This window comes from Protopterus annectens, chromosome 3.part0 (assembly GCF_019279795.1).
Source record: "Protopterus annectens isolate FY-2018-M chromosome 3.part0, PAN1.0, whole genome shotgun sequence".
Taxonomy (NCBI): domain Eukaryota; kingdom Metazoa; phylum Chordata; order Ceratodontiformes; family Protopteridae; genus Protopterus; species Protopterus annectens.
This window is the reverse complement of record NC_056731.1, coordinates 530,698,878-530,723,943: the sequence shown is the minus strand read 5'-3', so window position 1 is coordinate 530,723,943 and position 25,066 is coordinate 530,698,878. Positions and strand designations below refer to the sequence as shown.

At 40.4% G+C, this 25,066-nt stretch overlaps 1 protein-coding gene across 1 annotated transcript in view; it reads left to right on the top strand.

Moving 5' to 3' along the window:
- ABHD5 (abhydrolase domain containing 5, lysophosphatidic acid acyltransferase) overlaps positions 1-25,066 on the top strand; it is a 774,004-nt gene that overhangs the window by 461,181 nt on the left and 287,757 nt on the right. Inside the window, exon 4 of the mRNA XM_044064943.1 lies at positions 14,291-14,445. Within this exon, the coding sequence (XP_043920878.1) occupies positions 14,291-14,445 (155 nt within the window). The remainder of the gene's footprint in view (positions 1-14,290; positions 14,446-25,066) is intronic.

Sequence of the window (25,066 nt, the reverse complement as noted above, 5' to 3'; positions counted from 1 at the left end):
CACAAGTTACCCCTCAGGATGGACAAGGGAACTCTAATACACCCTCAAATGTTCACCCTAAACCTAACTCTGTGGGTGATATGGCTTTGATTCCCTTTAGACACCTTTTTTACTAAGGACGTGCTACAGGTTATGCAGGAGGCCAGAAAACCCACTACTAGAAAATCCTGTCTGTCCAAATGGAAGAGGTTTTCTGTCTGGTGTCTAAATAAACAGTTTACAACCACTGTCAGCGGAGCCACCAGTGGTTCTGACATACCTGTGCGAACGGATAAAGAGTGGCTTGTCATACTCTCCCATCAAGGCACATTTATCTGCCATGTCAGCATGTTTACCTTTGACTCCTCCCTTGGCATCCAGGTTGGAAGTCAAGTTATTCCTGAAAGGAGTTCTACACATCAGACCCCCAAAGAAGCCAATCCCTCCCCCCTGGGATCTCAACTTTGTGTTGGAAAAGCTTACCTTAGCTACTTTTGAACCAACTAAGGACTGTTATTTACAACATTGCACATGGAAAGCTGTTCTCCTGGTGGCTATTACCCAGCCAGAAGGGTTTCTGAACTTCAAGCCCTCATGGCATCATCTCCCATACTCCCTTTTTGCCTGTTCAATACCCTTTTTCAGATTTGACCTGGCCCCCTGTAACCTTTCTTTGTCATTTGCCTTGAAGGCTATATTTCTTTCCCTCAGTAGCTTGTAGACATTCCTGGTGAGCTAGGGCTTTTGATTAGCTCTTACAGTGATGACTTTCATTGTGGTTACATCCTCCACTCATTTATTTATGTATTCAAGAACTGATTCGGGATAGGTGTCTGTCTAACTGGAGTTTGTGTGTAGCTGCATCTTGGAGACTTCCCAGCAGGTGGTATTGAAGCAGTCCTGAAGGCAATCCATGGAACACTCATGCCAGATTTTAATCTGTTTAGTTGCCATTTTTTCTCTGATCAAAGCCATCTTATATGTAGGCAGAAGCAGGATGGCTGTGTGATCAGAGCTGCCTGTGTTGGGGTGCTTCAGAGCTTTAAAGGCTCCTTTAATATTGTCTAAGGTATTGTCCCCTTTGGTGGGGAAATCCACATACTGATAAAAATGGGGTAGCACTTCCTTAAGCCCAGCTCTGTTGAAATCACCCACTATCACATGTGCAATGTCTGTGTTTCTACTTTGTAGCTCACAGGTAATGTTATGGAGTTTATTTTGAGCAGCGTTGAGTGGTGTTAGCGCTGGAGGGGGGGGGGGGGTTGTACACTGCTGTGACATGTATCCCACCGATTTCCCTTGGTACATATTGTAGTGTGCAATATTATAACTTAAAACATTATACATTCTTAACCAAATCTTAAATTGCAAACATAGAAACAACCTAAAAACAACTTGAAACTGTTTTTGTGGGAGACAAGCCCCCTGCATTCTGTAGCCTCTCTTTATATATTCTCATTTCAAAGTTGTGCCACCTCAGAGAGAGACAATACCCTATTAAGTTATTCCCATTTTATATAATTTAGCATTAGGTTAAGAATGCTGCAGTGTTTTCTACTTCAGAGTTCTCAAGATGAGCCCTTTCTCATTGTTTTCATAGGTGTGTAATAGTTTCCCTCAGGTGCAAATTTAATTTTTACATTGCACAACAGTGGCAAACTCTTTAGCTGCACTCAACACCTTTTTCTTTTCTATTTCATGACCTTGTGCATGGGTGCATGTTGAGTTTTGTGTTTCACATACCCACTTAACTTTCCCATCACATTAACCTGACTTGTTAGTCTGTCTTGAATGCCAAGCCTTTCCAATTTTGTTCTGCTTGTTTGCTCTATCAGCATGGAGCAAAGAGCAGTGCATCAAGCTGCCGTGTACTAAATTTTCATGAACATTGCTCTTTTGTTCTAGTGCGTGACTGCTGAAAAACTAAATAATTAAATCCAGTTTCAAGTAACAGTGGTTAGAAATTTAAATGTCATATCACATATTTATTATGTTTTCTTAATTCTCTAACTGTATGCTGTGACAACTTACACATGCAGAAAAAGTAGTCTGTTTGGAATTGTATCTCCCATGAAAAGGACTTTTGGCCTCATTGTGATTTACCACTCAGCAAAGTGCATTCAGTCAGTATCCCTCATTTTGGGGCTTTGTTCTTCAGTATTTTTGGTTTTGTCCAAGATTATAAAGCAGATATGTTGAGAGCTACGGGCTGTGTGCGATTATAATCTTCAGTTGCTTTTCATTGCATTCATTTAGTTATCAGGTAATATTGCACAATAAGTGTCATTTCAGTTTTCCAGTTACATATATCACCATCATCAGCCCACTTTTTCCTATTTTTCTACATGGGTTGGGATATCATGTTAACTGTCACTCTCTCTCTCTTGATTCAGTGCCCTACTCCTGCCTTCTTCGCCACACATGCCTGACTGTTGCAGATCTTCTCTCACACAATCCATCTACCTTGTCACTCGTCCCTCTCTAGTATAGATCACGAACAGGTGGGGTAGTTCGTTTATATGCTTTATTACATAGAAACACATCAGGATGGGTAGTAGCATTACAAAATATAAAGAAACTGATTAACAGACAGACTACACAGACATACATGGTTACATTATAACAGCTAACAACAAAATGGCAGTCAGGTTTGCACGTGCTCAGTATTTATACACTTGTGCAAGCTCCTAGAAAGCTTCTTAAAGTTGAACACACATTGATCTACATCCTCCCTATTAAATAGACTGTCCTCAATGAAGTGACATTGGAATAAGACAATCAATAATATAGACATTAGAAACAAACACAATGTTCATGTCTAAGGTGCCATGTATCTGTGACATGGTCTGGAAATACGACCTGATCTAGTAATATAGTAATCAGAACTATGTTTAGCAACAGAGACGGTCTTCAGTGAACAACTCGTTTCAGGAATTTTGGGATTCATCTCAGGGACAGTAATATTTACTGGAACATCCTGTGGAACTGGAAAGCTGGACAACTTAGTCGAGATAGAGTCTTTCTCACAGGCTAGGTGCTGTGGTACAGGTTCAGATACCTGCATCAAATGTTTCCGATGCCACCTAAACTCTACTCCTTGTGATTCCACTATGTACAATCTCGGCTCTGGACAAACACTTTTTACAACTCCAATCTGAACATAACCTTTGCACATTTTTATTTTCAGTGTCTGTCCTCCACGTAATGGACTGAGTGATTTGCTGGACTTGTAATAAGATTTCTAGGATAGGAGTTTCTTTAACAGAAGGGATTTCTGGGATAGGAGTTTCTTTAACAGAATGGCTTTCACTGATCTGTTATTTTTAGCACTTGGGACCAATAAACTACTGCTGACTAGTAATGCAGTTCTGTTTTGTCTCGTCAGAAGTCTCTGGGCAGGTGAGCCAAGATGTTTATCACGAGGAATATTTCTGAGATTCAAGAGATTCAGGAAAACATTATTATCTCATTTTGACTTCTCTAGTAACTGTTTCACACTTTGAACTGTACATTCTGCCAAACCATTTGACTGCGGGTGTACAGGGCTACTTGTAACATGGATAAAGTCCCCACTCTTCAACGAATCTTTTCAATTGCTGGCTAGTAAACTGTGTGCCATTGTCAGAAATAACTTTGTGCGGACTTCCATGAACTGCAAAATGACGCTTCATCTTAGTAATGACAACACTGGATGCCAGATTAGGAAGTAGGTCAATCTCAAACCAATTGGAATAAGAGTCTACTAACACCAAGTAATGTTGACTATTCCATTCGAAAATGTCAGTGGCTACTGTCGACCAAGGTAGTTCAGGAATCTGGTTTAGTTGAAGTGGTTTTGTACTATCACACACAGAACAAGATGAAAGTAGTCTCTCAATGTCTTGTGACATAGAAGGCTAAAATACTAGTCCTCTCACCCTCCTTTTAATATATTTGGTTCCTGCGTGACCACAATGCAAGATAGTAATATACTCTTGTTGCAAGGACTTTGGAACAATTACTTTTGGACATTTCATGACAATACAGCCAGTATTTGTAATAACATTCAAATGCACAATAAACTCTTTGAAATGCTGTACTTTGTGAAATATGCTCTAATGGCTGAATTTTATGAAATAACTGTACTGTAACACTGTACAAACATGAACACTTCATACACTTCAGACAACTCGAATAGCTTTGATTAATGGGATAAAGGTAGTGCTTAGCGAAAAAATGCAATCATTTCCCGTATTTTATTCATTTTATGCAATTTGGACTTAAACATTTTCGATAAGTATTTTGAATATTTCTGTTAATATATCATAGTTTTCAATATTTCTGTTACTTAGAAATTTGTTTGGAGCATTCTGAATGCTTCGTTTCATATTTTATGAAAAAGAAATAGTTTGAGCAAGTTCTAATATCTGAAATTCATTTCTGACCTGTTTTGCAAGTTATATGTGCAGTATGGATGATTCACTCCTGTATATTCCTCCAATCTTAACCGAGTGCCTCTTGGTCTCAAAGCTGAGGAATCTGGATCCCATTCTGGCACCAAGTCACTCGTCACTCTCTAGTATAGATGATGAACAGGTGGGATAGTTCGTTTGTATGCTTTATTACATAGAAACACATCAGGATGGATAGTAGCATTACAAAATATAAATGAACTGATTAACAGACAGACTACACAGACATCCATGCTTGCATTTCAACAACTTACTACAAAATGGCAGTCAAGCTCGCATGTGCTCAGTGTTTATACATTTGTGCAAGCCCCTAGAAAAGTTCTTAAAGCTATACACACACATTGATCTACACACCTCTTTGCTGGACGTTCTCATTTCCTCTTACCTTTTTCCTGTCTGATGTTCATCGTGCATACAGCTGCAGTCATAACAAATGGGTTTTCCTGCCGTCAGGCAGGTCCTCGGTCGGCCGAATTCCAAAGTCTAGGTCCGGCGTCGGATGCCATCGCTTCTTCCCTGACGTCAGTGCGACAGGGGTATAAAAGAACCAGCCGACGCCATTTTCTTCCATCGTTCTTGCCGTGCGGTGCCCGAAGCAGAAGCAGTTCGCAAGTGCCGGTCGGCCAGCTCATGAGATTACGAATATTTTTCAACCGAAGTCTTCTTGAAAGCTAAGTACCCCGTTGGGGAAACTTTTCTTGCCTCAGACCGATGTCAGACAAAGTTAATAATTGCATTTCATGTGGGAAGCAAATACCGCATAAGGATTTTCATTCCCTCTGCATTCCTTGCTTAGGCCCAGACCACAACGTCTCGGCCTGCCGTTTTTGTGCTACATTCAACAGACGCACTATTGAGCATCGGGCGGAGTTCGCCCAACACTATTTTGGCAAAAAATTTAATTACATTATGTCGTCGGATACTCCGACTCCAGTTTTGAATAAAAGACGCAAAGGTAAGGCCCGACATACGAGGTCCGCGACTTCTACCGACACCACACCAAAGCCGACTACAGGTGGTCCGGTTCTCAGTGAGGTGCTTACGCAGCCCCTGACTACCGATGACACTTCATTGGCGGTGTCTTCTGTGCCCGAGGTCGCAGGCTCTTCGGCCCACACCCCGACTACAGATACCGAAGCCACTCTTGGCGGTGAAACTCAGAGTTTAGACAGGCCTGCCACCTCTCAAGATGTCTTCAGGCCTTCCTCTTCTTTTTCCATCAAGGCTTTCACTAAGTCTAAAGCAGCCATGCATACTAAAAGACAAACTCCACAGGGCCCCTCTCAAGGCCCCATGCCTAAAAAGCAGATGCTCAAAATGGCTGAGGATTTGACTACTCTTATCAGGGGTTCTCAACCCCCCCCCCCGGACAAAAGGTCCAGAGTGGAGGAAGAATCCCCTTCCTTGGACCAGGCCTCCATTATTTCAGAACATTCTGAAGACCAGGAACATTCATACTCCCATTTTGAAGATTCTGATGCAGAGGAGTCCATTCTCTCTGTCTCCCCTCCTGAGGATTACTCTTTTGGGGGAACCTTACATACCTTGAGGGAACACTTCCACTGGGAAGGCCAAGAGTACTCAGACTCCAAGAAAAGGCTCAGGGATTTCCTCTTGCTCCCCCAGCACAGGCCTCTGGCTATACCTCCTGTCTTAGACATACTAGATGATGTGTATTCGGAGGCCTGCCTTAACCCAGATTCTTTACCTCCAGCTCCAGTCAAGCTTGACAGGTATTACCGGGTTCCTCATTCACACCAATTCCTATACAAAAGCCATGCGGCTGACCCAGAAACTATTTCACAGGGTCCCAAGGGAATTAAGGCCTCCACTGCTAAAAATCCATTACCTTCAGAGAGAGATTCCAGAGCTTTAGAAAGGTGGGGGAAGAAGGTATACACCTCGGCCACCTTAACCATGAGGGCATTAAACTGTCAGTTCCATATGTTAAAGTACCAACAGTTTCTGTTATCACAGTTGAAAAGCAAAATGTCACAACCTGAACAACCAGACTTGAAGGAGTTGCAGGATTTGTTACATAGTGCAGAACAAGTGGGTAAACATGCCTTGCAATGTGGTTTTGATGCTTTAGAGGCCTCATGTAGAGCTGCTGTTACAGGATCAGTCATACGTTGACATGCTTGGCTCAAAGAGCAAACCTTACCAGATCATGTTAAAGCTAAATTACTGGATGCACCTCTGCAAAAAGATGTATTGTTTGGTGTTAAAGCTGAGGAGGTATTAAAGAAAATGGAGGAAAAGGCAAAATCAATGCAAACAGTGAAAGATTTCCTACAGGTACAACCTCCACGTTTCAGTAGAAATTGGCGTTCAAAAAATTGGTCCTTTCCAGCCACGGACAGACCCCAAAGAGGTAGATACAGGCACCCGAGGGGTAGAGGGCAATCTCAAGGATCGTTTAGAGGCAGACAATGGCAAGCACCTACACAAAGAGGTGGTGAGGATAGTTCACAGCCATTCAGAAAGCAGAACCAATGACTTTCCCCTTTGCATGCCAAGCAAGGCTCAAATGGCAGTACCTTTAGGCGGAAAACTGGCATTATTTTCGAAAAATTGGCATATTGTCACAAAAGACAAATGGACCCTGGACATTATAGACAGAGGCTACAGATTCCACTTTCACACCCTTCCAAAAATGAGAGGCATGCCAAACCTGCCACACAATCAAAGGGCAGAGGCATAGAAACAAATTTCAGATCTCATGGATATGAAAGCTATTCAAGAGGTACCTGCACAAGAACAGGGTCAAGGTTTTTATTCCAGACTATTCCTGGTACCAAGGAAGGGCAAAGATTGGAGACCTATTTTGGACCTATCCATCCTAAACACATTTTTACTCGTGCCAAAATTCAAGATGCTCACATTACAGCAGCTTCTTCCCATGCTGAGCAAGGAGTCTTGGCTGGTAACATTGGACCTCAAGGAGGCATACCTGCATGTCCCAATCAGACAAGATTGCAGAAGATACCTCAGATTTCTTGCAGGTTCAACACATTATCAATTCTCTGCATTGCCCTTTGGCTTATCTACTGCCCAGAGTGTTCACGAAATGCCTGGCATCAGTAATTGCCTACTGCAGACTTCAAGGGATACAAATATACCCATATTTGGACGACTGCCTGATCCAAGCGGACAGCAAGCACATACTTCTGAAACATCTGGCGTTTGTAATAATGTTGTTGAATTCTCTGGGATACACAGTCAACAAAAAGAAATCAAGGCTAATACCCTCTCAAACAATAATTTTCCTGGGTGCCAGCTTGGATACAAACACCCAGATGGCCTATCTCACGCCAGAGAAACAAGGGCAACTAACTCAATACTTCAGAAAACTGGCAACTTTTACCAGGCTGACTGCAAGGAAAATCCTGCAGGCTCTGGGATTCATGGCATCTTGCATCCTACTAATCCCATGTGCAAAGCTGCATATGAGGAAACTTCAATGGTACCTAAAAAACCTATGGTCTCAACACAACCACAGTTTGGAAACAATAATACCACTGATTCCATGTCTTCAAAAGGAATTTCTGTGGTGGGCTCAAGCATGCCAAAGAAACACAGGTCTCCCATTCTGCAAGCCTCAAGCAAATCAAGTCATCACAACAGACGCCTCGGACTATGCCTGGGGGGCGCACATGACAGATCGGTGCATTCAGGGCAAATGGTCCCAAAAAGAAAAGCACCTACACATCAATCAAAAGGAAATGCTAGCAGTAATAAATGTTATTATAACTTTCAAAGACCTACTGCATCCAGGCCAGCTATTGATAAGGACAGACAACACCACAGTAATGTGGTACATAAACAAACAAGGAGGAACCCATTCATACCCCCTATTCAGGCTAGCCATGTCTCTTTGGAACATGGCTCTGGAATTACAAATCGAGCTTCAAGCACAGTACCTGCCAGGCAAGGAAAACACGCTGGCAGACAACCTAAGCAGAAATATGACAGATCCACACGAATGGAAGTTGCATCCTCAAGTTTTTTCAAAGATAATTCAAGCATGGGGAAGGCCAGACATAGATCTCTTTGCCTCCCACAGAAATCACCAATTGGCAAAATTCTGCTCAAGGACCTTTCATCCACAGGCCTGGAAAGTGGACGCACTCTCTTTCAGTTGGACAACAATGACAGTTTATGCCTTTCCACCTCTTCCTCTGCTGCCCAAAGTTCTATTAAGACCAGAGCAGACAGACCAAAGATGATTCTCATTGCTCCAGACTGGCCAAGACAACACTGGTACCCACTCCTGAGGAGCCTGACGCATTCCCCACCATGGATCCTGCCTCTAATGCCTCTTCTACTGACTCAGCACAACTTCAAAACTCTTCACAGCCAGCTGAAAACACTCAATCTAGCCGCATGGAAGATTCCTTAAAATCACAACAGACCCTACTCTCCAAGGAGGTGCAGGATGTCATTTTGGAGGCCAGAAGACCTTCTACTAGAAAAGCCTACTCCACAAAATGGAAACGGTTTTGTGCCTGGAATGAGAAAATGGCCAGAATCCTGGAATACTGAATTTACCTCAAATATTACAGTACCTAGCTGAGATGCTAAGCAGTGGACTTTCATTCTCCTCCATCAAAATCCATGCCTCAGCCATTTCTGCAGAATACAACACTGATCCTCCTTTATTCTCTCACCCCCTCTTAAGACAGTTCCTCAGAGGGGCTAAGAATATAAAAAGCCCAAGGAAACAACCAGTACCTGCTTGGGACCTCAATTTCATTCTAGAAAAACTGACCTTGCCTCCTTTTGAGCCAGCTGCTTCAACAGAACTGCAATATTTGTCCTGGAAAACAGCCTTCCTGCTGGCTATCACCTCAGCTCTCAGGGTTTCGGAACTGCAAGCCCTCATGGCTGTGCAGCCTTTCATCATTTTCCATCAGGACAGAGTTTCCTTATGAACCAATCCTTCCTTTATGCCAAAGGTAGTATCCAGGGTAGCCTTGAATCAGGCTATCCACTTACCTACCTTTTACCCTAATCCTCAAAACAAAGGGGAGAGACTACTACATTCCTTGGACATTCACAGACAGCTACGTTATTATTTGGACAGAACAAAGCCTTTCAGAAAATCAGAGCAACTCTGTGTCCTATGCTACAGGAGCTCAAGGGAAGCCTATTTCCAAACAGACAATCTCAAAATGGATAACCCACTGCATACGCTTTTGTTACTCTTTTCATGGTAAAACTGTACCTGCAGGCATCAGAACTCACTCCACAAGGGCCACAGCTACCTCTGCAGCTTTCCTCAGGGGGGGTTCCTACCAAAGATATTTTGGAAGCTGCCACTTGGAGTTCTGTACATACTTTCTCCAAGCACTATCATCTATCATTATACTCCAAATCTAGAGCAGGCTTTGCCACTGCAGTCTTGCAGGGCATCCTGGCTCCTCCTGGTTCCACCTAGTGCCTACCACCCCTTTTTTAGCTTTGGGATTCTACCCATCTGTTATGACTGCAGCTGTATGCACGATGAACATAGTACAGTTTTGTACCTACCATAAATGTAGATGTTCGAGTGCTAATACAGCTGCAGTCCAGGTTTCCCTCCCTCCTTCCCCTCTTGGGACAGGCCTAATGGATAACACCTCCTCATACAACCTGATTGGGGTATTCTTTTATGGTGTATTTGCTTGCAACTACTGTTTTTTGATTATACTGCATTGCATTATTACATAAATTTATGTATTGCCTTCCTTCTGGGGGCACCTGACATCTGGGGCAAGAAAAACTGAAGAAAATGGTGTCGGATGGTTCTTTTATACCCCTGTCGCACTGACGTCAGGGAAGAAGTGACGACATCCGACGCCGGACCTAGACTTTGAAATTTGGCCGACCGAGGACCCGCCTGACGGCAGGAAAACCCATCTGTTATGACTGCAGCTGTATTAGCACTCGAACATCTACATTTATGGTAGGTACAAAACTGTACTTTCCAAATCTTCTTCACCAGATTGTCTTCTGCTTTTCTGCACATGTCCAAACCTCCATAATCTGTTCTCTTTGATCTTTTCCACAATTGGAGCTACTTTGTCTTCTGCTCTTATGTCCTCATTTCTTTGTCTGTCCCACAGTGTGCATCCTACCACCCTTCTCAGGTACTTCATTTCCATCACCTCTAGCTTCCTCATCTGCTCTGCTTTTACTGACCAGGTCTCTGTACAGTAGTGCTGGTCGCACCACTGGCTTGTATACCGTACTTTTCAGCTTCTTTGCCATTCTTGTGTCATAGACTATACCTCTATGTTAGCTGGATGCAGCCCCTCTGATTCTAGCCTTGACACCTTTAAGATTTCCGTTCTCCTCAACCACCCCTCCCGGATACTCAAAGCTATTAACCTAGTCCCCTGTTTTATCTTCTATCTCAATTCTTAACTTCTCCTGATTTCCCCAATTTGCTGCCATTACCACTGTCTTATCTGTGCTTAGTTTCATCCCATATGCCTTCGGTTTTGCATTCCATTCCCCTATCCTTTGCTGAAGTTCTTGCTCAGAGTCTGACTGTAATGCCACATTGTCTACATACAGAAACTTTATCAGTCCCCTCCGACATGTTTGATAATGTAGTCCATCACCAGTATGAACAGCAGTGGGCTCAGAGCTGAACCCTAATGCACACCCACTCCCACAGGAAACCCCTCTTTGAGACCGAACACTGTTTGTACTTGGAGTCAATTACAGGCAGTTTTTAATAAGGTCATCTGTCACAGTGTTAAATGCGTAATCATTATGTTTATTGAATCTGAATGAAGTAATACATGCATAGCTGCTCAGCCCATCACAGATGCCCAATTTTCCCACTCAGCCATCCCTCTTATGTTCTCAGACAAGATTGTATTTTCATGTTGTCAGAATGCCACTTTGCCCTGTTTATTTGTTTTGGAGGCTTAACATGAAAATAACTACCTTCAGTACTCTAGATGCATGTACTAGAAGCCTGTCAAGAAGTGTGCACCCCTAAAAGTTCTAGTTTTCCAAACTCCTAGGGTCCTGCAAGCAAAGCTTGCCTGATAGAGGTGTATGTGTAGACTCTGGTTACCTTTACCAGAAGGACAGCTGACCTTCTAGTCAAATGATTTCATCTGTGCAGCCATCTTGGGTCAAATTATTGCAGTATGACAATGTGGAGTCTTCCCTAGCCTTGGTCAGTTGTGAATTGGACAAGGTTGTAACTCACTGATTTGTGCATGGCACTGAGGATTAATGACAGAATGATGTGTTAATGTGCCAGCAGTTTCAGTTTTCTCCATGGTTGTGATGCTGCATTATCTTGATTTTGTTACTGTATAATGAGTTATAATGTTGTTACAGTATCTTAATCCAGTTTACTTTCACTAACTTGAAGAATAGCAGGAATAACTGGAATACAAGTCGATTTGCAGTGGTAATTTTCATTACTGGTGTGATAAAGACAAAATAGATGGCTTCATGTGGTCACCATAGTTTTCTGATTTTATAATTTAAACTTCTAGCTGTGTTAGTACAATTGAAGGGCTGCCACTCACCAGACTGATCACCTGCTTTCAAAACAAAATTATCACAATAGTGTGGATAGTGGGAATGTATTCAGTAAGCAATATGATCATCTCTTTGGTGAGGGAAGTATTCTGTACTAGTTTCTTCTATGTCTCATCAGTTTGTACCCAGCCAATCTCAACTGAATGAAAAAAAAAATCAGACTGAATCTTCATCCAGATTCAGAAAAAGAACACTTTTGTGAGGAGTACATCCTCCTTGGTGGGAGGCTTTGCCTCCCTCCACTAAATATATGTACTAACTCCATGGTTTCACAGCAGGAGAGAAAACTGAAAAGCTCCAAAACTTTAAATCACTAGTATCACACTAACAGAGATGGCATTGATAGTGATTCTTAGTGACAGACACAGATCTCTAAGTTGCAGCCTCCACTCTGCTGTATAGCTATTAATTTTGCCTTAAGTGGCTATATTTAAAACAATATGTTTGTCTTTCGGCTTTTCCCGGTAAGGGGTCGCCACAGCAGAACTCCGTTCCGCTAATGATTGGCAGTAGATTTTTTATGAAACGCCGAGGTACCAGCTCGACACCCAACCTTAAATGAAGGCACGCCCATTTACCCACACATGTCTTTCGAACGCTACCCAGCTGCAGGGAGGACATGTGATAAACAGAAAAAGACCTCTCCTGAACATAACCCATTACATGCATCCATACTAGACAGGCTTTACATAGGGTGAAGTAAAAAAATGGCAAGTATTGTCACAAAGCTGGGTGGCACTAGAGTACTCAAGGATACACACTTCCTGACAGGTTTCTAGTGCCTGAATCTGAAGTGCTGAAGGTAGATATTTTCTTTTTATATATATATGTGCCTGTTTTCCCCAAGTTGAAATACTAAATTGATTTCAATTCCTCCACATGTCTTTTTTGTAGTGCTAAATGTTTCACTTTATTTGTAGATTTGTTCTTAAAGGTTAAGAAAACTTTCTGTTGTTCCTTATCCATCTCAGCTCAGTACAAATCAGCACAGATACCCATTCCTTGTGTAGCTTCTGTAAATGCTTTTTTGCCAAGCTGTAGTGTTGGAAAATATATTCTGACTGACTCAAGTAACCCAAGCGAATATCATCATGGGTGCATAATGGCATTGCTAGGGATGAATGAGTGAATCCATCCTGTGGAAGAAGGCAGGATGGAGCAGAACACAGTCAGTCCTTTTGAGGAGGATTGACATTGCAGTATACATCATAGAGGTATGTTTTACACTAATTAAGCCCTATGTGTTAGGCCTCCTCTGCATTCACAGTGCCGGGATTTGTGAGTCCTGCAGTGATCCAGGTAGCTTGTCCCACATTGGCAGGGGGTAGTGACCTACACATATGCTGTCATTGCTAGGAAGCCAGTGATAGCATAGACCTCCAGAAGTCTGAGTAACAGCCTATCTGGAGATTTCACCCTACTAGGAAATGAATGGGCTTGAGTATGATTGGAGGAGGCTTGATGGTTTGCAGGCAGGAAGAGAAAAAAGCATAGAAAAAATATTTTGCCTTGCGACACATGACTGTAGAAAAAAAAGTTTTAACTCACTGAAACAATCAAATTTTGGAGTGTAGCTGTCACTTCTGTCTGTGTATATGTGCAGTTCATTAGTGTCATACTTTAACTTGGGATTTCTAATGTTATAACTGTTCTAAAATCATGGGTTGGTAACATTTTCTATTATCTGAGCTGTTAACATAACGATTACTGTGTTGTCAAGGCTGGGCTGATGGTAAATGGGAAAGATGGCCCACAATTACCCAGCAGTCTGTGTGAAAAGTGTGCAGTATCAATGGACTTATCCAAGACCTTCCCCTGAAATGTGTTTCCCTGTGGTGACTGCAAAGTGAAGTAATAAAGTGTAGAAAATATTCTCGATACATTTAGCCCTTGCCAGCAGTTTCTAAGGTAAGTAGATATAACCAAAGTAAGATATAGTGAAACAAGGTTGCTGTAACAATGCTTGTACTAACAATGGTGGTGGCTGTGGCAATGGCAGTGTGTGTACAAGTGTAAAAAAAAAAGGAAAAATAACCTGCTTTTATCTGTAGTTGCAGTGTCTTTGAAAGTTATGTTTATGTTGCTGTATGTTTTATTTATTTATTTAACATTTGTGAACCGGGAAAGTCCGACTTGGAACAAAGCCAATTTTCAGCAGAGGCCCGGGGAGAAACATTGCAGAATGTGATCTAAATGTATTGCTCTTGTTAAGATCCTTTTGATCTGGAATTGTGCTTGGAGCAGGAATTGGTGGTTTACCATTGCTATATACCCCACTGTCTTATTGTAAACTTTCCATTTTTTTGCAGGGTAAAACACCTTGTTTTAGTTGAACCTTGGGGTTTTCCAGAAAGACCTAACATTGTTGATCAAGAGAGGCCAATTCCCATCTGGATTAAAGCACTAGGAGCATTGCTGAGCCCATTTAATCCATTAGCAGGTCTCAGACTGGCTGGGCCATTTGGTAAGTAATATCTTGTCTTCAGAAAAAAAGTGACAGATGATAAAAGTACTTGTACTGATATTGTTAAACTAATAAAAAAAATATTTAGATTAATTGTTTGCCTTCTCTGGATTTATAATCTCCCTATGCATCTCTTGCATTGTGATTTATTGTCTAATTAAATGTCAGAGCAGCCTGTGATCATTGTCTTCTCTCTCTGCTAAATGAAAATGAACTCTAATGTAACATGCCAACCTCTGATTTTTATAGGTGGACATGACCTGGTCTTCTACAGTTTCAAGATCACACAGTCCAGTATATGTATGCAAATTACTTTGAGACTTTTTCAGAACATTCACTTTATTGAAAATACCATATATAAGTATATGTGAAATATTCAGATGATTTGCAGCACCAGTAAACTGAGAAAAGTGTTAAAACCTTCTTCAAGCAATAGAAGTGAGAAATGTTGAACAAAGACACCTCCATAAAATTTTTAAAGTAAGTGCATTATGAAATGTGTTAAAATGCAGTGAAAGCTGACCAACAAATCAGGCGCACTCGGCAACTCCTAAAGTGATTAATAAATGACCAATAAATTATTTGAAATTATAAATTAAAAATCCGAACTTTTTTGTCAAAAATATCTGTGAGCAAAGCCCCCTTTCTGGTCCATCCTTACAACACCTATAATAAAAATATGCAACAGACCATATCGCACTGTGCTTATACACATTGCGTTATTTTTTGTCTTTATTTCAAATGACATACATATGGTAATGTATACCCTGTGTCAGCTGCCATATGATTCTTCCTACATTGAAGCTATCATGGCCAGAATATAAAGCCACATAAGCAACACCACTTTAGTTGCAGTTAAAGTACTTAGCATCTTTGTGAATTCTGTTTAAGTGTGGAAGATTGAGAAAAGGACATTCATGGAATATCTACGACAGGGACAAATGTATTTGAAAGTCCCCATTGGCTTAACTGAAGTGACGTAACTGAAATATGCCATTCCAAGTGTGACTGATACTGATGTTTTGCCCACAGCATTTAAAATGTCCTTATTGACCCTCAGAATTAAGCAGTTATTACATATTATCTCCCTCAGAATTAAGCAGTTATTACATATGATGTTCCTGTTATCAGTTATGTCCACTATAAAAGTAATGACGTATGTAGCTTTATAATCTGTACCCCTGTTGTCATACAGTGGGCTAGCCACTAGGTTGTTATTGTGCTGTAGGCATCTACAGGGGTATTTTGCCATACATTCTACATAACATTAGAATCAATTTTAGTGAAGTCTTTGTTATACCCTTTCTGTGAAAACAGTAAAAAAAAATCCTACCATTCATCAGTAAAAACAAATTTGTAATGAAGTTAAGCCTTGATCATCTAGTATTATATTTCAAGTGGCTGGGATGTTGAATGGAACTTGCATTTCCTATGTCTAGGATGTTAACTGGAACTGTATAAGTATTTCCAAACATTGGGCTCCTAAAAACATGTGAATTAAAACAAAATTGAATGTCAGATGGCAGTGCTACATCTACAAATTGTTTATTCTCCCACATTAACTGTAAACCTTAAAAAGTATCTACATTTATCAACTGCACTAAAATAAATAATTCTTTAGCTCCTGTCCATATAAAGAAAATCTCAATAAACTGCATATAAAATTTGCATGATTAAACAGTTCATTTATAAGAAAGCATTTTCCCAGTTCGCAATAACAAATCTGGCGAAAGTAGGCAGCTGTAGTGGCTCCCATTGCTACTCCACTTTTATGTCTAAAATTGCCACCGAAAACAAAATTCTCAAAAATCATTTTTAATAAAGAATACATCAAAACAATGTTATCAGTGATAAAATTTGTGGTATTTAAAAACTGTTATCATGTGACTCCCTTATATCCAAAGAATGCACATGTAAAGGGAAAAAAACACCAGTAATTAAAAAAAAAGTTAGACTTTCTGAGTGGAGTAGTGTTTTTTTTTTTGAAAGATGGTACTTTTTTGCATGAAGGGATTCAGCTCTCTTTACAAAAAGAGCAAGTGGTTCTGTTTTTGAACTGCCTACTGACACTGTTGGTCTGAAGAACAGCCTTGCATGGTCTTTGCGGACCTTTGTTGCAGAATCTCAGGAAAGGTAGGTTAAAGAAAAAATAAACGAATTAGCACCATTTCTACTGCAGTATAACAAATGAAGAAAAACACTGTCGCTAAGCTTGTATACAAGATTAGTATGTCCAGGTTTTACCTCTTCTTAATGGTTAGTATTTGCAAGAAGATAATTAATTTCCCACTTGCAGTTTTTTTTTTTTTTTGTACATAATAACCACCACCCTGCCATATCTTGTTTCTTAAACATTTAAGGCAATACATTTCTTTAACTCATTTAAAATGTGTTTTTGTTTACTCAAATTATAGTACCACCTCCTTGAGTACTAGGAAGATTAGCAAGTACTCTTTTTGAAAACATTATCTGAGCACACTGCCCTTAAGATACTTCCCCTGTAAAACTATTTGCAAATTCAGCTTCCTTGTGTCCCACTTCAATTTCCCCCCAAAATATAACTAATTTCATTATACATGAAGGGAGGAAGGAGAAACCTTTTGTAAACTGTCTAGTTGAGTTTGTGTAAAAGTTGCTGACCTCAAAAATCTTATAGTCCATTTTTCTACTCTTCCTCCTTTGACAAGATCCCACTCCTTGACTCCATTTGTGCCTAGAAATGAAACCTTTGGTCTTCCATAGTTGGAGGAGTTGCATTGTGCAATGTCCATGATTGTTCCTTTCATGACTTGTACCCTGTTCAAAGCCTGTCTTACTGGCATTGATGACAATCTGTAAGTCTTATCCATAGAAACTAGACTGATAGCAACACTTTCTTACTTTCGATAATGGAAGTGGCTAGTTCATTAGCCACATCTGTCCAGAAGAGAAGAGTTAAGGATAGAACAGGCAACTGCACCTCTTAATGAATAGCCTTAGCCTCTTCTAGGAAACTGACCTGTTATTATCTGGAGTGTGTAAGTGGCTTCACCGGTCCCTCTGTCTGGACCTGTCTAAGGCCTTCAGCTTTGTTAATCATTCTATCCAGCTATGCAAACTTTCTAAGCTATGTCTTGGGCATACCACTTTTACTTGACTAGTGATGTGTCTTGGTGGATGAATGCAGTTAAACAGGTCTCTCTTGTGTTAGAACCTAAAGGCACTAGAATGAACATGCCTCAGTGGTCTGCCTTAGTTCAGCTTTTGTTGGTTATATTTGCTGATGACATTGAAAAATGTTTTGTACTGCCTCTCATTCCTTAGCTCAAGAAATGATTACTAGAGGAAAAAGCTGTTAGTGAATGTATCCAAAACTAACTGCTGTACAAAGGTCAGTTTTCTTTCATAGGGGTCTACATACTTTCAGCAGAACATGCCATGTATTACCACCCGTCAACACTCAACTCACATGGGAAGGATGGTTTTGGCCTCTCACAGAACAGCTAATCGAATGGCAGGTGTGCATAACTCTTCTGCTCACTGTATAGTACTGCATATCCTGAAATAGCTGAATCGAGAGTAAAAGTGTTACTGGAAACTGCACAAAGTAGATATGCATTTCTATTAAGAGTCATATAAGGCACATTGATGGTATCCTAGCAAGTTTTGTACTGTGTGAGCTGAGTTGCTTTAAACAGCTCATCTGATATACATAGCAGCAGAATAAAGGCTGTCCAGCATTGGACCACCAGGCTGGTAAAACTGTCTCGAACTGATAGACACCCTCCCCTCTCCCACAATACATTGCATTGCAAAGCCTTCTCAGATCCTTGTTGTTGTGCTGTAATTCAGATGAGAAAAAATGGCTTTAGGCTGCCTTTTGATTTTTATGAGAAAACAGTGCTGCTTCTCATAAGTTAAATGTTTTAGGGTCCCTTAGCTGCATCTCTTTTAGCATAGCTTCATCCTTTTTGGGAGTCTTATCCCATTTAAAAAATAATTCTTACCAAGTTTATCTCTTCCTCCTTTTATTGGCATAGGATCTTTTCATCTGTTACAAAAAAAAAAAACGTTATATACTCTACTATGCCAGTGGGAGGAAAATCTTAAGACAGGCACTGTGTTTTATATTACCTAGGAGATTTGTATAATACTGACAAGTGTTAGATTTGGCAAGACTTTTCAAAAATCGTTAAACTTCATTTACTTGAGCAGACTTGGCCAAAGACACTACAGAAGCTTCTGCTTCTTCCTTGTCTGTTTTTGCTAGGTAAGATAAATGAATACAACATCAAGCTGACCTTACCATTTACAAAAAAAGCAAGTTTCTTCCTTCTTAGCCTGTTAGCCAGGCCTGTCTGTCTGCTGTAGTCACAGATGCTCGAGTGCAAAAGACTGTTTAAAGTGTCTGGCTTCTTGTTTGTAACTGTCAAGTTAATCAATTGCTTGAATTATCCAAACTGTCTTCTATGTCAGAAATTCATTCTGACAGGAGAGTGTGAAGTTCAAGGTAAACTACACTAAGTTTACCCTTCCTGTGTTCTTCCTGACACTGAGTAGGTCAGGTTGACAGAGGTTCTTATTGGGACTCAGGTGAGATACTCTGATGTTCCTTCCCCTATATCTGTCATAGGAGTAAGGGGAATATTTGATGTTTTTGCCACATCTTAGGATGTTTAAATTTCCTCTCTGGTACTGCATCTTCTAGTACCACCTTCTTCATTAATCATGATGTTGGGGGGCTTCTCAGTTTTGCGCATGCAGTATCAATTTTGGCATTGTATGGGTCGATGTCATTGTTTCAGTGTCAAATATTGCGTTGATGTTAATTTTTGCTATTGCCAGATGACAGAATCATGACACTGATGTCATTATTGAACTCACACGGACTAAGGATTTTGTTGCTGGTTTTCTCTCTAGCAGTGTGACTGTTGAGTGTCAGTGTTGAATCAGTAAGCCCCTTGCAATGGTGTCCCTCTGTGTCTTTCATTGTTCTAAATGCCAGCACCTACCAGACTGGAGCAGACTGTTCTGAGCTGGTCCTAATCCTGTCCCAGGGCAGCAAAACAGCAGCAGTTCTTCTGGAGCCCCCCCCCCCATCATGACATCTATACCAGAGTATTTCTCTTTCTCCTCTTCAGACTCAAACCACCATAGAGGCCCAGGAAGGCCCTGTATAAGATGAACAATTTGATCCCCCTGTCTGGAGTAATCATCAGTAATGAATAAGACGTCAGCTCCCCTCCATTTCCCACAAATAGTAATTAAATGAATGCATCTGTAAGTGGATGATCCACAGACCCAGTATCTTCCCTTCAGAGGAAGTAGCAGAAGACCCACAGCTTTACCAAATAATCCTCCAGGATAATACCTCCATTTGTTGAAATCCTGTGGGTTACCACCTGATTGGCTTGGGAAAATTCTGATATGGCAGCCCCAATTCTGAAAAAGGCCAACCATATCCTTTGCCCTGTAGAATATGTTTTTTGGTCAGAGAAACTCAAGCCTGACACACTTGTCACAGCAGCAGTCCTTAAAAAGGCTCTAACTCTTCACATCCAAAATAAAGAATCCAGAGGGATGGACAGGCGACTGAAGGAGATGTACATGTCTTCCACTTTTATTATGTAGATTTTTAATTATGACTCATGGTGGATTTCAAGCATGATATAGCAGATGAAATGCACCATACATCTGAGCAGTTGGTGGGTAGTTCTGTAAAATAAACTCCAGTCCTTATCTGCTTCCAGTATGGTCAACCCTGTGGTGCTTGTTCTTTATAACTCTGAAAAATGTGTAGCCATTCCTTGGGCACTGGCATCAATATGTATGTATGTATGTTTTTAACCAATTTTACCAAGGCCATGAAGGTAACTTTTATGGACAAACCATCACAAGACCCTGTATTTTTGTTCCTAAAAGCAAGGCACCATAAAACAAAGAGAAAGTTAGCATGACCCTCACAGCATGACCCTCACAGCTGTGAACAGCACATTTCAGCCACCTAACTGTTCTCTTTTACTGGTTGCAGAGGTACAAATGCCATATGTGGTTCAGATGGAGCAAATTAGGAGAACAAATATCAGTATGCTGGGTTGAAAGTTAATATCTAAGGCAACTGCCAGCATTATTGTGGGCCTAGGCAGGGGTGCTCAGCAGACACCAGAAAACCATGACTGGCTGTCCCACTCTAATGACATGGGGGTGGGGTATGTCCCTGTCCCTCCACCACCAGCTGCCTGCAGGAGAATCCATTATGACAGGCAGATGTATAAAAGCGTTAACATCCAGAGGTTATAGGATATCACTGAAAATTGTGTCCCATCTCCTCCCTTTTCTTATGTGCAACCATATCAAAAAGCCTGTCTAAGGAGGGAGGTTCTCAGTGTCCTGAAAAAAGAACTATCTTGAGAAGCCCCATCACACCAGAAAAGGGTTACATTTTTATTCCAGATTTTTTTTTTGTACTGAAAAAGACAAAGGACGTCAGAAATATTTTTGAATCTCTGTGTTCTAAACACCTTTATCACCAGGGAATCTTTTTGCAATGTTACAAAACAGTCAGTTCTTCCACTTTTATAAGGAAGAGAATATGTTTGCTCCTTTGGATATCGAAGATAATTATTTCCACATCAAGATTGCCAAAGACTGAAAGAGACATCTCCAGTCTAACATAGGAGTTAGTCAATACCAGTTCCGAATCCTTTAATTCGGATTCACGTCAGCTTATACAGTGTTTACAAAATCCAAATCCATGGAAGCAGGTAGTTAGATGTTGCAGGGCACCAAGATCTTCTTCTAAATGACTGCCTCATAGCTGCTCCTTTTGTTCAGGCTTTAATCATAGCAAGAGGGTGTCAGATCAGAATATTTCACCCTCTGTTAATATTACAGTGAACTTTAGTAAGCCCCAGTTGACCTAATTATAACACTTACACAGCTTACAATTACAAGCTAGTGTCTGGACAAGGTGTTTTTTTTATTTTTGCAAGGCATCTCTTCCATTGAGGTGGATACTATTGTTTCAGTCCAAGGTCTTCATCATATTGAGCACTTTCAGGATCTTTGCTGATCTGTGCCTGAAGGCTGTGGGTTTCATGTTGGCATCCATCCTCGTGATGTCCTGTGTCAAACTCTGAACACTCTAGGTCTAGTGGTCCCAGATATCGGACCCTGTGACATACTAAAGTTAGATTTCCTTAGAATGCAAGCAACATCTTCAGTGGTGAATGGAAATCTCAAATGTGATCAGTGTTAACCCTCTTCATTGACTTACTCCCACAACAACTGTTGAAAAGGTCTGCCTTAGAGTGGGAGGGCATTACAACTGATGGACAGTTCAGTGTGTCTGTATGTCCTCTGAAGCTACCCTGCACATCAATGCCCTGGATATGAAGGGAGTTCTCTTTACCTACCCTTTAGAACTCCCTTTCTTAAGGCATGATAACCACCCATTCTGGCATCATGGCTGTAGTTTGGTACATCAGCAGATATGGGAAGACATGATTTTTTCATTTTACCAACTTTTGTCAAAAAAAGCAAGAGAAAGTAAAAAGGTCACGCAGACAAACCGATTAGTAAAAACAAGAAAAACCTAGGCAAGCTAGTGTTTTCACAGTGTGATACCCTAAACCTTCTGTAAAAGACCCATGAGAGATATGCAAATGACCCCTTAGGACCCTTAAGGGAGCATTTGCATATCTCCCATAGGCCTCTTTTACAGGAGGTTAAGGTATCACACAGTAAAAACTCTGGCTTGACTAGGTTTTTTATTAAAAAAAAAAAGAGAGAGAGAGTATAAGAATAGACCATTCATTCTTCTGGTTTCTGTTGATAGATCACATTTCAGGGAAGTCTGGTTCTTTAGTGGACAATCTGTGTAGCATTTGCTAATGCCTGGCGGTTGGTAGCGCAGAAGTTACTCTGAATGTGGGATAAATCTCACATCTTTGCATCCTCAAGCATTACAAAGTGCAGCAACTTCTTCCCCATGCCATCTCTGCGAGACTTCCTCAAGGATGTTCTAATGCAGAAATGGAACACTGTACTTATTTGTGCAGGATTTGTTAATTGAATGGGCACGTTGAAAGTTTGATCCAAACGTGGCCATGAAAAAACAACCAAGACCTATATTAGTAAAGGTTCTATCATACCAGCAGAAAGAGTTTCTTGTCAAAACTGTAGCAGATGGGAAAAGTATTAAAACTGGAGAAAGCAGACTGTTTGGGGAAAATGGTCATTCACTGTTCATCAAGCAGAACAAAAGCAAATATGTCATACCAGTCAAGGAATGTTGAGAGGCAGATGTGAGATTCAAGCTGCTGTTTTCTAGCTGTCTTCAGGATATTTTTTCCCTGAAAGATCAGACACTTTTGGATGCAGAGCAAGCTAAGGAGAAAATAGAAAATATATCCAACAAAAACTGAGTCAGCAAACAGAGGCGGACTCTCACTTCTCATTCTTCTGACAGTAAAGCTCAGAGTGAGCTTTTGCCAGTGAAATAGTTTTCAATGTTCCAAGGAAAATGGTTGAGAGAGAGAGAAAAAACACAAGAGGTGAATAGAATCAGGAGCACCTTGGGCTTGAACTAGATTCTGGTGTTGAGAGATGGATATGAACAGGGTTAAGACCAGAAATGCTGAAATTAGTGAATAAATGGGAAACTATAAAGTATCCGTTACACTTGTGAAAAATGATTTTGCAAGAAAAAGTGGCTGCAAAAGACTGGACTTTTGCTAACATTGTTAAATTTGTGGGTGGACTGTAAAGCATATAATCTACTTTGTCATTAATGTTTATAAGGATACTAAAAAGAGTAAAATAAACGTAAGTAAAAAAAATGTGTTTTTCTATTTGTATAAAACATTTCATTATATAAGCTGCATGTTGTATAGTAAAGCAGTTTTGTATAGTGTGTATCAGAGGTAAATGTGGGGAGAGTCTTTTCTGTGGCTGTTGTATGTATGAAAGCTATTATAGCAAACAAGTACTTGTTTATTTGTAAGAAATATAGGCTTTGCAGTTTAACAAGATGAAAGGCTGAACAGAAACAAGATTAAGTTAATATGCTGTGATCTTGGGCTAAGGTGTAAAATTGCATTGATTATACTTTATGTAGAATTAAATTAATTTCTCTTACTTTTACAAAAGTGGATGTTTTATAGCTTACACCAAAGTGGTAATAGTAGTGGTTTCTAAGCAAGTAGGTTTGAAAAATAAGACATAATGACGAAAGCCATGAAAATGCTAAGTTCCTCACATGTTAAGGCTGTATTAGCTTGTTGCTCTTCAACTGGCAAATTATCTTAATGGGAGTCAAGAAGTCTGCAGATGTAGGCAGTTCACATTCTTTTCTGAGTGAAATTGACAGATTCTTTCATGCATGAACAGAGAGATGTTGTTAACTTTTTTTTCATTTCTCATTTTCATTGCCGAGTACTTTTCTGGGGAAATGAGCTGTCGGCAGATGCAAGTTATTAATCTTAATATTTGCATTCTTTGCTGACGGAAATGCAAAATTTAAAGATACAATGGCAAGCAGTTCAAGAAGAAGTAAAGTTGGGAAGTGAATAAGAGTTAATAGCTTCCCTAGCAGCCTGAATACTTGAATGGATTTAATAGAACAAATCCAAAAACAAACAAAACAGAGTCCAAACTGGCCGTAATCTTTTATTATAAAACCTAAGCGCTTTCAGGTTAAAAAAACCTTCATCAGACAGCCTGAAAGTGCTTACATTTTATAATAAAAGATTACGGCCAGTTTGGACTCTGTTTCGTTTGTTTTTGGATTTGTTCTTACAAGAGGTTTGAGCGGAGTCCTTAAGGGAAGCTAAGAGGCTTGTGTTTTGCTACATTTTGGATTTAATAGAACAGTATCCAGTTTAGTTTTATTTAAAGATAACCAGCAGTATTTTTATAGGGCTAAACGTTTCGGTTCTGAAAGCGTACTGACTGTTTTTCACATCTGAGAAGGGGGATAGAGGCAAGAAAAGAACAGTCAGCAATCACTGTAAGTGGGAACACAGGCTGTAACATGCACTTTATTATGGGTAACCTTAATTTTAAGTTAGGTAATGCCTATGGGTGCAGCTATCGATTTGGTACAGTTCTGTATGGATGGTTAAACTTAATTTTGAAGATATTAGTAGTTTTGTGTATTTGTTCTAAGTTAACAGGGGATGGAGTATAAAGACAATATATTTAGTTTTTTGTTTGAAGGTTTTGTCTGTATTTGTCAAGCATTTTCACCTAGGACCCTTTGTAGTCATCTGTCCTCATTGTCCATGTACTTTGAGAAGCAATGTCTTAAGTTGTTGCCTCATGGTGCTATGGCATAATCCTACCGTCCTGAGGGCTAGCTGTCTGCCAAGAAAAAGACCAAAAACGTTAGGTCTGATGTGGCTGCTGACCCCTAGATGTCTCTCTTGAGGCTGGTGAAAGCCTGCAGGACCGCAACATTGACTCTTCCTGTGGCCTCTAGATGTAAGTCGAGCAATTTCTTAAAGGTGTCCTTCATATCAGGCATCCCAGGAAGCCTATTCCACCTTCCTGGTGCCTCCGTTTTTAAGATGAAAAATCATCTCAGGCTCCCTTTGAGCCTGCTTATTCAGTTTTCTTAAAACATTGTACTTGAAAAATGTTC